Below are 16594 nucleotides of genomic sequence, written 5' to 3' on the forward strand. Positions count from 1 at the left end.
TAACAGATACAAATGACGTTGATGTTGCTGCTGCTGCTGTTGTTGTTGTTGTTGTTGTTGTGTTGTTGCTGTTGCTGCTGTCATTGTCGTTGTTTGCCAAAGCGGCGTTTAATTGGAAACACAGTTGGGTGTTGGTTTTGACCGGTCTCAGGCCCCGGCTGCTGTCTTCATCAGCATCAAGCGCGCCACAGCAATTGTGAAGCGCGGACAGCTGATGGATGCGGACATTTCGATTCATTCTCGACTTCAGGCCGGGCGGCAAAAACCAGTTCACAAAAAAAAAAAAATAAAATAAAAAATACTAATCAAATGCAATATTACGCATACGCCACGACTTACCGTCGCGAAAGAAATGCTCGACAGAGTTTTATTTATTTTTTTTTTTTTTTGGCTCTTGATTGCCGCACACTGAATTCAGAGTTTTTGCAGTTTAATTGCAAATTATTCAAATGCTCCACAGACGGCGAGTTGGGACTTTGCAGCTGCTGTTGCCTGCCGCCTGCTGCTGTCATAACCAGTCGCCCCACTGGCCCCACCCCCAATTGCCACTGCGCCCGCCCCTTGCCGCACACCCTCCTTCTTGCTCTCTGCAATTATGTCCGAAAATTAACAACAAAAGCAAAAAGAGAGAAAAAAAAAATATGTGAAATGTGTAAAAAAATTTCCAACGTATTTTTCTCGTTTGTTGTCAAATGAAATTAGGCGTGAAATGTAGTTTGAACTTTGGCTAAAATATTTTAACAGCCACACAAATTTTATTATATTTTTATTTACTTTTTTCTCCACATTTTATATGCAAGTGTTTTGTTTAGGCGCCACGTGCAATTTTTTCGTAACGCTCGACAAAAATGCACATTCATTAGGTTTGTTTTGTTTTGTTTCTTTTTTTTTTTCTGGTTGATTTGCTCTTGTTTTTTATTGTTGCTATTGTTTCTCTCTGTTTTTTGTTAATTACTGCATTTTCAGATCATAAATGAAATATCGTTTGAGCAGCGTGTTTGTTGTCAGGCGGCGATATCAATATTGATATTCTTAAGTTGATAAAACGTCAATGCACTTGGCATTATCTCAATTGGCGGCAGGCGAACACGCCATTCTGAATACCCTGTAAGCGGAACGTCTGCATGAAAGGGTGCATGAAGTTTGTGCAAACTGAATTTTTTTTTAGCATACTAAAGATGTTTGAGAAACAAATTATGCTATTTTAATACAAACAATATAGCATATTTTTTCATTCAATTTTATTTTAGTTTAAGTGAAGCTGAGTAGCTAATTGTCTGCTTGTTACGTATACGCATCGTGTACCACAATAAATGATTACTCAAAAAGGTGCCTAGAATGTCCGACTCTCGTGGCGGCGGTAGCTTTAAAGTGAAAGATACTTGATCTGTTTATACTATTCTGAAAGCTTAGTGGCAAATTAGGCTATAGCTCTTAAAACCGAAGATATTTGCTCAGAAGGCAAAAGGATTGCGATATGTTTGAATTTTATCGCACGACAAACTTCTACTGCGCTCCGTACCTACGTTGCAAAGAAGGCCTTATGCATACGAACCGACAGACAGGCGGACAGATAGACGGACATAGCTAGATCGACTCAGTATTGATGCTGATCACACTTTATGAGCTCGGAATTGCTTCCTTTTACTTTTTAAAGGATAAATGTAAGTCGAGATTCTGGTTAGAGAGAATACTAGGCATTGATTTAGCAGTGCTTGCCAGCTTATAGGGTATCTGTAAGTCGAGCAAATGCTGTTGTGCATTATTGCCTAGTTTATGTGAACAATGCATTTGTGTTAAACAAACCCGGCACACCAGAAGCCCCAATGCGGGCCCAACACGTTAACATGGCCAATATACAGCAATTGCTGCTGTTGCTGCTGCAGTTGCTGCTGCTGTTGCGTCTTAAGTTGCATTTATATGCAAATAACTTAAATTGTTTTCAATTTGCCTTGGCCGCCATATTCCTTGAGCCAAGTTGCAGCTAATTTTATGGCTAATTGTCTGCTTGGCTGTTGCTGCTGCTGCTGTTGGTCGCTGTGATTGCTGATGAAGTTGTGATATTTGCGATAAAAAATGTATGTGATAAAAATTATAAAGCGTCGATAGTTATGGTCAGGAATTTCTTAATTGCCCATAGCAAACAGGCAGCCAGGCAGGCCGGCAGGCGAGCGGGCAGGCGGTCGAGCAGTCAAAGCCAATCAGTTGGCAAACAGGACAACAGCCGCGCGGCAAAATGTCCAAGACACCAAAAGCTTTAAATTCAATTTTTAAGTTGTGTTCGCCTTTTAGAAATTGTCCGCCTCGATGTTAACCTAGTTTATTTTTTTTATGGTGGTCACCCCTTTATCTCTCTCTCTCTCTCTCTCTGTCTCTGTCTCTCCCTTTTTGTCTATCTCCCTTTCCACTTGCGACCTCATTCAATTCAATCAATTCAGAGCATGACGAAAGCCCAGATTGTCCTTTGGTTTTGTCCAGTTGAGTTATTTACTTAGATAAATATCCATTTTCAATTTCCTTGGCAGACAAAGTAGCTGGCTCGGAAATTAATCAAGCTTGTGGCGATGCGGAAATACATTTGTGCTGCTTTCTGCTTCAATTTGCAATTTATGCGACGACTGTCGCATTGCGACAGAAAAATATATAATTTCAGAATTATTCAAGTGTGCAACCAAAAAAAAAAAATACGAAATCGAAATCAAAAGCAAATAAAGTAAGGAAAATCAATGCACAAGTTGTATGTACTAGCAGATATACATCTTAGTCAATGCAATAATAGGAAAATATATATCAAAAAGAAATATTAAATCAAATGTTAAGATCTGAAAGAGGAAGATTCAATGTTTATTTGAGCATCTATTAAATGCAAGAAGCGAAAAATATACATTACAAAAAATATATTAAATCGAATGCTAAGATTAAAAAAGGGAGATAAAATATTCTTATAATACGAATAGTAAGGCTTCAATATCCATGCTGGTTTAACATTTAAATATTCTTACAAAAAATATAAAAGTCCTTTTATTTCATTTAAACATATGCTCTTAAGACAAATATTATTGTTTGAATATAAATAAAATACAGAAATTAAAGCTTATTAGATTTTGCTTAGTTTCAGGAAATGCGATAAACATGTGATGCCAGAATAATTTCAATTCAAAACATTTGTGGGTAAATCTGTGGCAATTTGTGTTCATAACTGGAATGAATCCCAACTTATATTGTACAATAGCCTTCGAATTTTCCAATTCAACGAGCTTGACAAAACAGTTAGTTACATCACTTTGCATACGAGTTCATTAGCCTGAACTAAGATTGATTGCTTTCATGTACTTTTCAATTATCTTGGGGTATTGCCCAATTTGGGTTTATTTTCTGTTAAGCCCGCTCCTTAATTACAACCAGGTAAAATGCACACTGAACTTAGAGTTGGGAGCCGGTTGATTAATTGCGTTACTTCTCAGGTGTCAGACACTTGTCACCAGCTGAAGCCACTTGACAGCTGAAGTCCCAATAATCGTATTATTTTTAGGCATCCAATACCTATAAATTGCGTTTTATCCAATATACTAACACGAGGCGCGCACGTTTCTCTCAAAGCCCACAGCTCCGACTGACATTATAATAAATATCTGCTCGATGGCCCTGCGTTGATGGGTCCGAGGGCAAAGCGCACCCTGCGTTCAGTTTCAAGAGGGCATTACGAATCGTAAGTGCGCAGTACGAATTGTTCGATGTATCATATCAATTTGCATTGGGTATGGAAACGAAATGTTTATGAGAATGAAAATCATGTAATGCAAATGTGATTGCCATTTTTATGAGCCAACAACAGCTCGATAAATGAAATTGTAATTGTAATTGTAATTGTAATTGTAATTACATTGTGTGGCATTTGTTGTAATTGTTGTAATTGTGTTGTGGCTATCTGATTATAACATTACTTTAGTTTAGTAGATTGCTCAACACGGCTGACATAATGACAAGTTTGCCGGACGTCTTTGAATATCAATGGTGTAGAAGTCATACAGCAAATCAAGAAGACAGATTATGCGGCTCTTAAGAAAATGTTAATGCCAAACCGGTTCACAACTTCATTTGTATGCAATTCAGAAAGCGCTGAGTTGAGACATTGGCTTACAACTTGTTGGTCTTTCAAATGCTTATGGGTTTAAAATTTATAATTGGTTTTAATTATAATGAAAGGTGGGATTATCATATTTTAATGGTTATTTATCACGAAATTATTATCTTTCATATAAGTTGTGCATTAACAAATTAATTTTTTTTTGTAACAAAACCAAATTAATGAATATAAATTGCATGCCTTTCCACCAACCTACCGCTTTAATATTCTGTGGATTTACTGAGCAATTCTAGTTTCATTCAGAATGGAGCCCAATTTAGAGAAAGGTTTTGTGCAGTTTTTCTTATATGGCAGCTCAGAGTTTATTGAACCCATTCCTATCGCAAGCTCTTTTGCTATGTCACGTTTAGTCAAATGTACAAATCATAAGTAACATGTATTAAGTATGGTCTGTTCATCTCTACTGCATCAGCGTAAAATGTTGATGTCCTTAAAATTACCCTGCATATATGAAAAACTAAATATCTGTACTTAGTTGGGCTAACTAAGTATATACTGTATTATATCTTCGAATAAAAGTCATGGAATAGTTAGAATTAATCTTAATCTTTTATTTAACTCCTTATGGTTCGATTTATCATGCAATAAAATTATTGCTCTACTTAAAGTTTCTAGACTCTCTTCCAGCTCTGCTTAAAAATGTAGTCTTAATTTTGACATATATTTTAATAAATATTTGTATTTTGAATGAGGTATTTTTATTTTGTATACATATTGTTTTCAGTATTTTGGTTTGAGATATCGATATAAAATTAGAACCCCCTTCTGTGTATGTTATAAGAGAATATATATTTGAAATTTTAACATTTAAGCTCAGTCGGACAAGATTAGATCAAAGACAATATAAACACCATTAGATGGGCTCAGCATATCGATCTGATCAAGAAAATACTTGTACTTTATCGAATTGGAAATGCTTTTCTCTATCTGTTACTTATATTTACACAAAACCAATGTAGCCTCTTAATCATTTTCAATGCGTTTAAGGCATGTAAAAATCATGCCAATTGTTATAAATTATTACCTAACTCCCTTTAGCCATATCACAACTTATGTTTGGTCTACAGTTAATCACACATTTTTCACCTAATGCACTTAATCCTGCTTTTAAGTTTCAAATTATTATTTACCACAATTAATTGTCTTCTCTGCACTTGAGAATTTAATTTGCCCATCGACGAGTTATCGCTTGCCAATACGTAACCCCACAGAGTTCAACGAGTTGTCTATTAAATGCCCATTTAATTGCTTCATTTAATTGTGTATTACAACAACAACAATAACAACAACTGCAAAAACAATCTCACTGGTGAAGGGCGCGTCGCAGTTCGCACATGTTGCACGTAATTACTGCAAACATTTAGACGCCAGTAATTATACGATATTTATATGCAATCGCAGTGTGCGATGCCAACAAGTTTCCCCAAGTTTTCGGAGCGCGCTGTCAGCCAAGTCATGAACTCAGCCCGACTAGGAAATGCCATTGAGCACACACACACACACACACAGACATATTCAGAGACAGACACAGACACAGTCCCGGCCACTGTCTCGTCGCCCCCGCAAATTGTCACCCTGACATTGAAATGCATCCATATTAACGCGCATCTAACTGTAAAACTAACTGAGTTTTGCCACCCAGTTACAGTGCCCGACCCCAGCTGCACCTCCCCCATTTACAGTTCCAATTATTGTTGCAGCCCCTTGCCCCAGCCCCATTGTCAACGCTTCCCCATTGAGTTGTCAGCGTCTGCTCTTAGCACTTTATTAAATGATAGTTTATCGAGCTGTTTACTGGGTTTTGTGTGCCTGATAATCATGGGATTGGCTTAGGATTTGTAATTGCAAAAGGGGTCGAGGCCGGGGGAAGGGAGCGCACATTGACTTTATAGCTTGTGGTTTTTCAGTGGTTGTTAAATTAGAGTTGTGTCTAGTTGCGAAAAGTTGGATGCCTACTTGGGGAGAAGTATTCAAAAATGAGTTAGAGCTGGGTTTTATAGCAGATGCAGCGTTCAATTACGCTGTAAATGGGATATAATTTATGTAAGTACAGGGTTTTTTAATTAAACACATTTGCTTGCAATTCCCAACTGGTGTAGGATGAAGCAGGAAAGTTGTTAGTAAAGCTAGCTGAGGTGCATTGTGCTTTGGGTTCTTAAAAACACACTTTCTGTTTAATACATAAATACATATATCTTATCTATATATCAACATATTGGTCATTTAATCTGCAATGGTTTGATAGCTTCATTCTCTAGTCCAGGACTTAAACTAGAAATTGGCTTGTTTCAATGTGTGCCAATGGCGGACTAAGGATTTTCTTCTATTTGTGTCTGTCTAAAATATAGTTGAGTACTCCTAATTGCAGAAGAATACAAATGCTTATAATTCCCAAAAGGCGAATACTCGACTATTTAACGTGATTCTTAAGTATAAAATATTATTGTTATTATCATAGAAGCAAATTAATTGATGTTTGTATGCGACTCCACTTTCGCCATACGCATAAACTCTTGATACCCATTGCATTTCAATTAATTTTCAGCTTCATTTCCATTTCCCATTAAATATTAAAGTTGCTTAGGTCAGTAAAACCCTTTGATGTTTGTGTGTGCGCGCTTTTGTCTGATAAACATGTGCTTTGGACTTGGGGGCGCACCTGTTCTCAGTTCTTTGCGGTTGTTGTTTTTTTGAGACAGCCGCTAGACGTTAGGCCCCACCAAACTGATTGGGCGTAAGTCAACAAATAGCGCCGATATTCAAAACATATTTGCCCAGAATCAGCGACTCTTTGTTGGCTCTGCAATTGAATTTGCAGCCGAGCCCGAAGAGCATACGTCGACACATAAAAAAGTAGATGTATATTTTCCCATGAGCATCAAAACAAGTGGAACTGTTGGGACGGACCAAGGCACACCCACGTCCTGGTACGCTCAGTCGGCCGCCTCATGGACATCCTTTCACCCAAGGCAGTTGCAACTTTCCCACAGTGTTGCGGCACTTGAGCGGCGGCCCACAGGCGTGATAAGTGGCAAAGTGTTAAGTGGCAAACACGCAATTCGCCATTCCACGCAGTTTTCACATATTTTTTTTCTGCGCTGCACAATTCCACAATTCATGATCAAGTGCAATCTTTTGACATTAATATGATAACAAAAGGAGCTGGCAAAGGAGGCAGCCCAGACAATGGCCCCGGCAAAAATCAATTATGCGCACGAGGCACAGCCAGTGCCGGTCACAACAATGAATGACAACTCCAGCTCCAACTTGGGACTGCGGCTGCGACTGCAACTGGAACTCCGCTCAATGATTGAGCATGTGACAGGCGCGCAGTGACAGGCGTGGAAGTTGGGAGCAGGCTGGTGTGGGGAGGCAGGCACGCCGGCGCAGAAGCATTCGCCATACGCCTGATGAATGTCTGTCAAATTGCCGACACGCACACAATCCTCGCTTGACATTGACACAATGTGTGTGTGTGCTTGTGGGCTTGAGGAATTGAGGAATTGAGGCTTGGCTGCTTGGCTCAACGCGCGCAACATTGTTGCTGCCATCGTCAGACGCTGTGGCATGAAAATATTTCATACCATTTAATTTTCAACACGATGTGGCCTGTCATCTAATTGAGTTGTACGCTGGGAGACGCACAACAAAAATATATTTATCGGCATATTAATGCAGCATATTTCAAATGCCTGCCACTCGGTCGACTTACTTCCTCAGTTTCTTTGCCACGCCCCCTCTCCAATCCCCTCCATCTCCATATATCCTAAGCAGTTGCTCCTCAGCGGCTTGGAACATGTTTATGCAATTTGCTGAACAGCCGAGCAACTGGAAGATTGGACTACTAGCCGCTGGAGGAGCTAGCTGCCCGGCTGGCTGGCTAGCTGGCGGACCTCTTGTCTTATCAAATGATTTTATTTATGCTATGGGCGCGCATGTGTGTGCGATAATTGGATTATTTACTTTCGCGGCTTAGCAGCCAACAAAGTTGTGAAAATTGTCGGGTTTTCGCTTTCTATAAAGTTGGTCGATCATCGCCGGCGGTAACCAGCCCAAGTTATTGCCCATGTTGTTGTTGTTATTGTTGTTGTTGCTGCTGTGGTTCGCTAATGGAGTCGTCTATTGGTTTATGTTAGCGTTAGTTCGACTTTGGACCAAGCACTTCAAGTTTAGCTAAACGCAAGTCCCTGCTCGGGCGCCATATAAAATTATCTGCGGTTTTATTTATTTATTATTTCTGCTTTTTTCTCTGGTCAATTTATTTATGTTGCAGGCTAATGGCAGCTCAAATGGAGGTGAACGGAGGCAAAGTTGTTTAATGTAAAGTCCCTGCTCGGGCGCCATGTGAAATCATTCGTGAATGCGTTTTGCTCGTGTATAAAAAGTATATTTAAAAGTAAACTCCAACATTTGTTTATTTTCGTTTTATTACTGTTGAAGTTGACTTTATTAATACAAAGTCCCTGCTCGGGCGCCATCCCAAAACGGAATCCATTTGCATAGTTTTAACATATGCAAAGCAATGGCTTTTCACTTTCCCATAGAAAGCTTTTCCTGCATAAATCACTTAAATTTAACGCACTTACGATAAAGTCCCTGCTCGGGCGCCATGCTTACGCACTTTCTGATCTCAGTCCCTGCCCGGGCGCTATGTTTACACACTTTCTGATTGCAGTCCCTGCTCGGGCGCCATATTAAATTACATTGCCAATAATTATTTATTATGATAAATATTTTAAGCTATTTTCCATTTCAGTTTAATTGTATGTTTAATGTGGCAATTATTTTGTTTTTAAATGATTACAAACTAACCTGAAACGCGGTCCCTGCTTGGGCTTAGCGTGGCGCCCAATGTGCACCTGGTTGATATTACATGTTTTATGCATTTTCTTGCAAAGGTTAATTGAAGCTTATGCAAGGTTTTACTTGAACAAATTACTTGAAGTGAACTGCTTGAACTAAAATAAAGTGCCTGTCGGGCGCCATTAGCAGTGGTGCATGGTGTCTGGCTTAGCTGGGAGTTTAATTATAATGTTCAAGTCTTACACCCGCAAGATCTTAGCTAAGTAAATCTTTTGCACCCTTAAAGGCCTTGCAACAACGCTAGAAACCTAAACCATAATTAAATTCAAATCAAAATCAACTCTTCTTGGTCGTCTCCGCCTTGTGGGCTGACTGTCAATGTCCGCCAGCTGCTGCTGCTGTTGGTAACCCAAAACCCACTAAGACAGTTGGCAACAGCACAGTGCAACACCCAGGCAGTTGACTGCGGCAGTCGCAGTTCCAGCCCCAGTGGCATTAATATGTATGAGCCATGTCAGGAGGCAATGCCACAACGCGTTTATCAAGCATTTGAAACGTTTGTCGCCCTCCGTCTCCGTTCGTTCCGGCACCTTTCGTAGTGTTGTTGGTTGACCCAATTAACAGGGCATTATAAAGTCGTAAAGCATAGGAGACGTGTGATGCCAGAAAATTAGCAAATAGACAAGCCCCAAAGGCGTACATAGACAAAGATTGGGAGGTGGGCTGTGGTTCCCCATACCTCGTTTCCCGTTCCCAATCCCGTGCGCCACATCACATTAAATGTGCATGCAAATTCGAGTGAATTCATAAATCACAAATCACTTAGACAAACAGTTTGGGAACGCGGCTGGGGATGTAAATGTCTCCGGCTGTTGGCTCGTTTTTAGCTGCCGTTTGGCAGTTGCCGGTTCGAGTTATCGTTTGTTTTTGGGCTTGGGTTTGCCTTGGGCCTTGGTTTGGGTGCATGGGCTTACAAATGTTCATGTTTGTGCGATAATATTGACAAATTGTGCAAACATTCGCACACAATTAATAAAGCCAGACCCACACGACCTGCTCGACCACGGCCCACGTGCGCGCCGCGCGTGTTCGCCAAAAGACAAAGCTACTGACACAAGACGGTGACAAGACTGAGAGACCCGACCGAGACAAGAGACAACATAATTTCAATTCCAGGCGGGTCCCGGTGGCTACCTAAAAACAAAATCCAAGAAGCTAAAATGTCATTCTGCATAAAGTGTCAAACCGAGTTGGTACAGTGGGTCGAGGTACTCAGGAATTTAAGTGAAATCAATGAGCATGACTAATAGTTGAGTAAAGACTTAAGTGCCTGTCAATTTGATCTGCTTGTTTTTGCTGAGATAGAGTTCTCTCCTTGTTAGGGAGTCTCCTATATATCAAGGAACACCAGAAATTGCTCAACAGCAAGACCCAAATACCCGTAAGCTAAGTTCTAGCTGCAGTACCCCACACTTCATGCCCATAGAACCAAGTGCAGAAGATAAACTATATTGGCTCCTTTATCATATGTCTAGCGTATTTCCATACAAAAATTGCTAGTTTCTAACCACTGTGTTAGTTGCTTCTGCAAATGCACAATGCCTAACGCGATGCTCAACAATCAATGCACGTACACAAGTTGGCGCCCACACATACGCACACAGAACCAAGGAGACGGCTGGCTTGGAGCTGGAGCTGGAGCTGGACCTAAGCCAGAGCCTGGACTGGTGCCCGGATCTGATGATCGCCCACGGCAGGGCGCAGGCGGCGCAATGAGCTTGCAACATTTTGCTTTCTGCTGCTGATTGAGTTGGCAGTGAATGCTGCTGGTAGCAGACGCTTTCAAATGCTGCTTTGTATCTGTGGTGGCATGCCACTTCAACGCGGCGGCAACAACAACAACAACAACAACATCAAGAGCAGGCGCTGTTTGATTGATGATTGTGGCACTCGCAGTTGTCAGCTGGCCTTTGAGCTGCCTTCTGATGTGGCAGGCACACTTCCTTCACACTCCACTTTCGTTTTCCAACTAAAGTCGACAATTTATGCAGCATAACTTGTGTGTTTAGCCAAAGCTATAAGCCGCTTGCCAGTGCCCGAGGAGTTTGTATATATTCCGACACGGTAAGCCGCTTAGAGAGCCAGGAAACTGCGACAGACATTTGTGTTGACAAATCAATTAAATGTTAAATTTAAAGGCGCGCACAGTAGCGCCAATACCCGGTTAACAGCTCCAGAGCTCCAGAGCGAGCGAATTAGCCGCTCCACTCGCAGATAAACGACTGCAAGCACGCAATGCAGCCCCTGGGCCTGGACCTGGGCCCGGGCCCAGTTCTGACCAGGGCCTAGATCTGTGCATGTGGCGCTTATCGAGAGAAAAACAGAAATAAACATTGATTGGCTCGGCTCCGGGCCATGTGAATCGTAAAGTGTGAAAACAAATTGCAAAGCCGTGGACGGGCAACGCCGGGCGTTGGAGAGGGCGGCAGTTGCACAGGAAACTCATTGCAGCCGTCAGATAATTGCACTCGATTTGTAATTCAAGATTAAGGGCAAGCCAGGCAAACCTGGCAACCGGGCAACCGGGCAACGTCGTGGCTTTTCGATTGGGGCCAGCACTTTTCGATCTTTGTTTTAATTTATGTGCACTTGACTTGGCTTTTTGCATTTTTGCCGCGGATAATCACGGAAAATGTGGGCCATGAGTTAAGTGATTATGTAAATTTTCGGCTCTCTTTCTCTACAAGCTGTTTGTGTCATGCCCCTAGATACGTATAATACGTATAACCTTCAACTGAACCAAGTGAAAGATTGACAGCAACAACTTGAAAGCCATCAAATTTATTGCCAATTCAAAGTTCAGAAGGAACAGTCTGCAATTGAAATTCCTTTTAAGAAATGACTGTAGAATAAGTATACCTATATGAATACGGATGCACTCTAAAAATTTTTTAAAAGAAGAACACATTTCTATGCATTCTTTGTATATAACATTTTGTAACAATATAATTTTGATTATGCAAATATGAATGATTATATGAAATATAAATGATTATAAAGTAAATTACAAAAAAAAAAAAAATAATAATAATAATAATAATAATATAAAAGAAGGGTTGAAAGGGTTGAAAATATGATATTTTCAAAATATATATTGTTTTTAATATAAAATGTGAAAAAATACATAATAAAGGAAATTCATTTAAGAAAAATGGTATAGATATATTAAAGGCAATTAATAAGGAAACAAATAACAAAAGTTTAAGTCTTAAACATATTACATTTTTTTTATAAGTTAATTATGGAAATTGTATATTACTTAATATATTTTATATATATATATATATTATAGAAATTATATGTATCATTTATAAATATTATATTAATTTATTAAGTTTATTAATTTAAGTAATTGGCTTTAAATTATTTTATCCAATAATTTTATAAATTATATATTTTATGTATTAGTTTAATAAATTATAATTATATAGCAACCTTAAATATTATATATAAATTATTTTCCCAATTCAATACGTATATTCCTTTTGAATATATCCCAATTTTTTTATCAAATCCGAGCGAATGAAGCATCGGAAAATACAGCTGTCAAAATAAAATTTCCTCTAACAAGCTGGGCAAAGGGTATTCCCATTCCTTAGACCAATATTTACTTTGAGCTAAACTCAGCATATGAATAAACATATAATTTATCTTGATATCGTGTGCAAATATAAACCAAACATTGCCTATATTAAAGCCCAACTTTCTCGCAATACAAAGATGTTAATCTTTAGGCTCATTAAAAATGCTAATTGGTAAAAAAAAATCGCATTAAGACTTTAGTTAAAGCAGCTTATTAAATATTAAAAGTATGTGACTTAATTGTTTGCATAAAACAAGTATTTATGCATAATTATGATATGTTTGCCATGTGTATAAGGTATATATATATACATAATTCTTGATATGAATACTTACATCGTATTTACTTGACCTCATTTTACCCATTTATTTTGCATCTAATTTGCATTCGTATTTCGGCTACGCTCTTTTGTTATATTCAATCCAAGCAACCATTTGTTAAACGTAACAAGAATTTTCGTAGCTTTTACTAATTAATTGGCTTTCAATGAATGGAGATTTGGCTGGCGATTTAATTGATTCGTGGAATTATTGTTCATTGCATTCGATATGATTTGCTTATAATTTATTGATTTAATTTAATAAATTAAGTTTATAATTAGGCATTATATTTTTTTTTGTTATATTTAATACAATATTTTAGAATTTTGAACACCTTTTGTTAAGCACTTTATTTATTTATTTATCAATTTACGATTATTATGTTTAGCACTTGTCGAAATAATTATGCATTTATTTTGTAAGTACATAGATTTATTTTTTATTTGATTTATTATTAGCGATTTTCCTTGTGTGTTGCGTTTTCTATTTTCATATTGATATCGGTTACACAGTCTTTAATTAATTGTTAAAAAGTAAAAGGCTTCAAGTGTGTGCAACTGCAAAGTTGGAAAAATTTTATATTATTATTATACATTTCTTCTTTATTAAGCATACGCCACGTGGCACCAGCCGCTGTCGGACTTCGACTGAATTACCAACGTAAAAGTCGTGGCCGAAATAATCAAATACTGGGCCAAAGGCCGGAAATCAAACGTTGATTTCGATCAACTTTTCGCCAAATGTGCTTCCAACTGTTACTTTCAGACATTTTCAGCGATTCGACGAGCTCGGCTCAAATGTTGTTGTTGATGTTTGTGTTGTCTTGGGGAAAAATCGTTAGGCTGAACAACAACAAATGCCAAAAGTGCACGAATGTTAAAACGATTTGGTATTTGGGATGGGGTGTAATGGTCGGGCGGCGGAAGCTTGGGCGTAACTAAACAGACTAAACAGAATGGACAAACGGCCCAGCGGTTAGCAAAGTGTTGGGAGGGGGCCGCCAACCACGTGAAAAATGCCGGAAACAGAAATCGATTTGCACCAAGCGTTCAAATGAACATGTGTGTGTGTGCTTGTGTTTGTGTGAGTGTGTGTGTGCATAGAGCAAACAGTAGAAAAGCGACACAGGCAGCGGCCAGGCAAATGGCAGGCGCAGCAAACGTATTTGTTAATAACAATTTTTGTGTTTAGGTCAAGTCGAAAACTGTTTAAACTGTGTTGAGCTAAATGTACACACTCACACACACACACACACGCACACCGAAATTATGTCACACACGCAGCGCACGAAAGTAGGCAACGATTACGTTTTGTGGCCCGTTTAATTTTCGTGAACTCTTTTGCAACACTGCACAGCAGCAATTTAAAAGACAATTTTTTTGTTCAATTAAATTAAATTAACTTAAAAAAATTGTATTTGATTTTGTTTTTATGCTCAGCGTTTTACCCGTCGCTGCTGCTGTTGCTGCTGCTGTTGCTGCTGCTGCTGCTGCTGCACGACGCGCTGAAAATTCACGTAACAATTGATTTGTGTGTCAAAAATGTCACAAGTGTCAAAAATTATATGGAAACACTGCGCTGCGCTCGAGAGAGCCAAACAGCGACAGAGTGTGTGGCAGAGAACAAGAGAGAGAAACGGAGAGAGAGAGAGAGAGTGAAAGAGAGAGAGAGTGAGCGAGCATAGACAGCAAAAGAGAAAGAAAGCTCTGCTGCTGCGCATCAGTTGCGTCGCAGCTGTGAGCTCTGAAGAGAGTTTTTGTTAAAGCCTAGCACGTGAGTCCTTTGCAAGAGAGCGATGCTTGAGAGCTTAAAGCTCAGCCCGCTTGTGCCTAGTTTCAAAATTGTCAGCTAGTCTTAAGCGGAGGCTAAGCTGATCTAAACTAGCAGCTAGCAGCTAGCTAGCTAATAAAAAAAATTGACGATATTTCAAAGGATATTTGAGATATAAAAAAATTTTTGTATAAGTTTTGAAGAATATATATTATATTTACTTATATTATATTAAGAGTTTAATAATTTGCATATATATAAGGCCTATTCTACTTTTCTCTCTTTAAATTGAAAAATTGTTTAAATATATTTTTATATAAATGTGGATGGGAGCTAGTACAGAAGTTCGTTGGCTTTAAAAGTATAGCAAAAAGCCAACAACAAAGAACTATTGAGAGTTACTTGATACGCTTAACTGTTTTAATGAGCTAAATGGCTTGAAAGCTTTTTTAGTTTAAATTTAATATGCATATGTATATCTATAGCATATTGTTATAACAAATCACAATGAGCTCGTGAGAATGTTGTGTATTGAAAAAAAAAAGGAACATAAACAATAACAAAGTGCATTGTTCACGTATATGTTTGTTCATTTTATATAACAATTTTTTTGTTATTTGTTTGATCAGAAACTCATTAAGTAAGGACTGTTTAAATGAACAGGCTGTGCTTATAAGGCTGCTCTTTGTAGTTGGTAGCAGATATAATATGCACCTACGTGAATAAACTTGAATATATAATACTTGAATAGTTTATTAACATTTAATAAGTTATATACAAATAGCTCTATATTTTTTTCTTTTCTAAATCGTATTTTCTTAGGCCTAAAACCGAGGCTCTGCATTTTTACTTTATGTGGAGCATTCTTGGTTTCTCGGTTTCTTTGTTAGCCAGGCTTTACTGTATTTCTATGCATTGCATGATTCACTGCTTTGAAGATCCCGTCAAATCACAGGGAAAAAAGCCCCTGAAAAGGGATTCACTTTCATCTATTCCTTGAAGTGTGTCCGTCTAAACGGCTTAAAAGGCTCAAGTGTACTTAAGTAGGATATGAATACGAACGTTTTACTTGCACATTGCCCAAAAGGGGCGTAGTTGCCCCTCCTTCTTTCACAAACCCCTACAAACTAGCGGTTTACAGCTAGTCTACTCATTACCCAGAAGTCTGGTCAGCAAGGTGTTAAGCACACACACATACACACACACACACAAATTACATGCACACACATGCAAGCAATACATACAATTCCAAAGATTGTTTTTGTTTTTCTTCAATTTAATTTTTCTTATAAACTGAATTTGCATAGACTTTGATGAGCCACATAATCTAATTGTTGAATGCTCTTATTAGACTCGTTAATGTTATAAATTAATTAAACCCGGGGCACGCGGTACTTGTTTAGAGTGTTAAATGATACGAATATACGCGACGGCAACGGTGACGGCGACGCATTCATATTCGCATTCGATTCTTGATTCTCGAATCCCCGACTCTAGACTCTCGACTCGCGGCTGCGGTTTTTTGTTGTGAACCCAACTAAATGCGATGCGAAACTGGCCGACCAGGCAGAGCCGGGCACTGACGATGGTTTCTTATTGGAACAGACCCACACTAAGCAAGAGAGAGAGGGAGAGAGCGAGAGCGTGCACAGTGGGGCAGCAGGAGGCAGCATAAGGAGAAGGTGAAGGAGACGGCGACGGCGACGGCAACGGAGACCGGCCAACGTCAGCTGCGTCGCGTGAGTGTGGATAGCGGGTTGCGTTGTGGTCTGGCGGGGGTTGGGCGGCTTGGGGGCGGCTACTGGAGCAGCGACGTTGTTGCTGCATGTGTGCGTGTGTGTGTGTACGTGTGTGTGCACGCCACTTGAGGCTTATAACAACAACAAAAACAAGAGAAACAAGAGCAAGCGA

General features: G+C 39.0%; 1 protein-coding gene across 1 annotated transcript in view; it reads right to left on the bottom strand.

Annotated features, from left to right (window-relative positions):
• LOC115758271 (cell wall protein DAN4) overlaps positions 1-13000 on the bottom strand; it is an 87473-nt gene extending 74473 nt beyond the window's left edge. The window contains exon 1 of the mRNA XM_030698834.1: positions 12929-13000. Coding sequence (XP_030554694.1) covers positions 12929-12930 — 2 coding nt within the window. The 5' untranslated portion in view covers positions 12931-13000. The remainder of the gene's footprint in view (positions 1-12928) is intronic.
• Between the last annotated feature and the right edge of the window lie 3594 nt (positions 13001-16594).

The sequence above is a fragment of the Drosophila novamexicana genome, unplaced genomic scaffold (assembly GCF_003285875.2).
Source record: "Drosophila novamexicana strain 15010-1031.04,08,12 unplaced genomic scaffold, DnovRS2.1 tig00000137-arrow-arrow-pilon, whole genome shotgun sequence".
NCBI classification, from domain to species: domain Eukaryota; kingdom Metazoa; phylum Arthropoda; class Insecta; order Diptera; family Drosophilidae; genus Drosophila; species Drosophila novamexicana.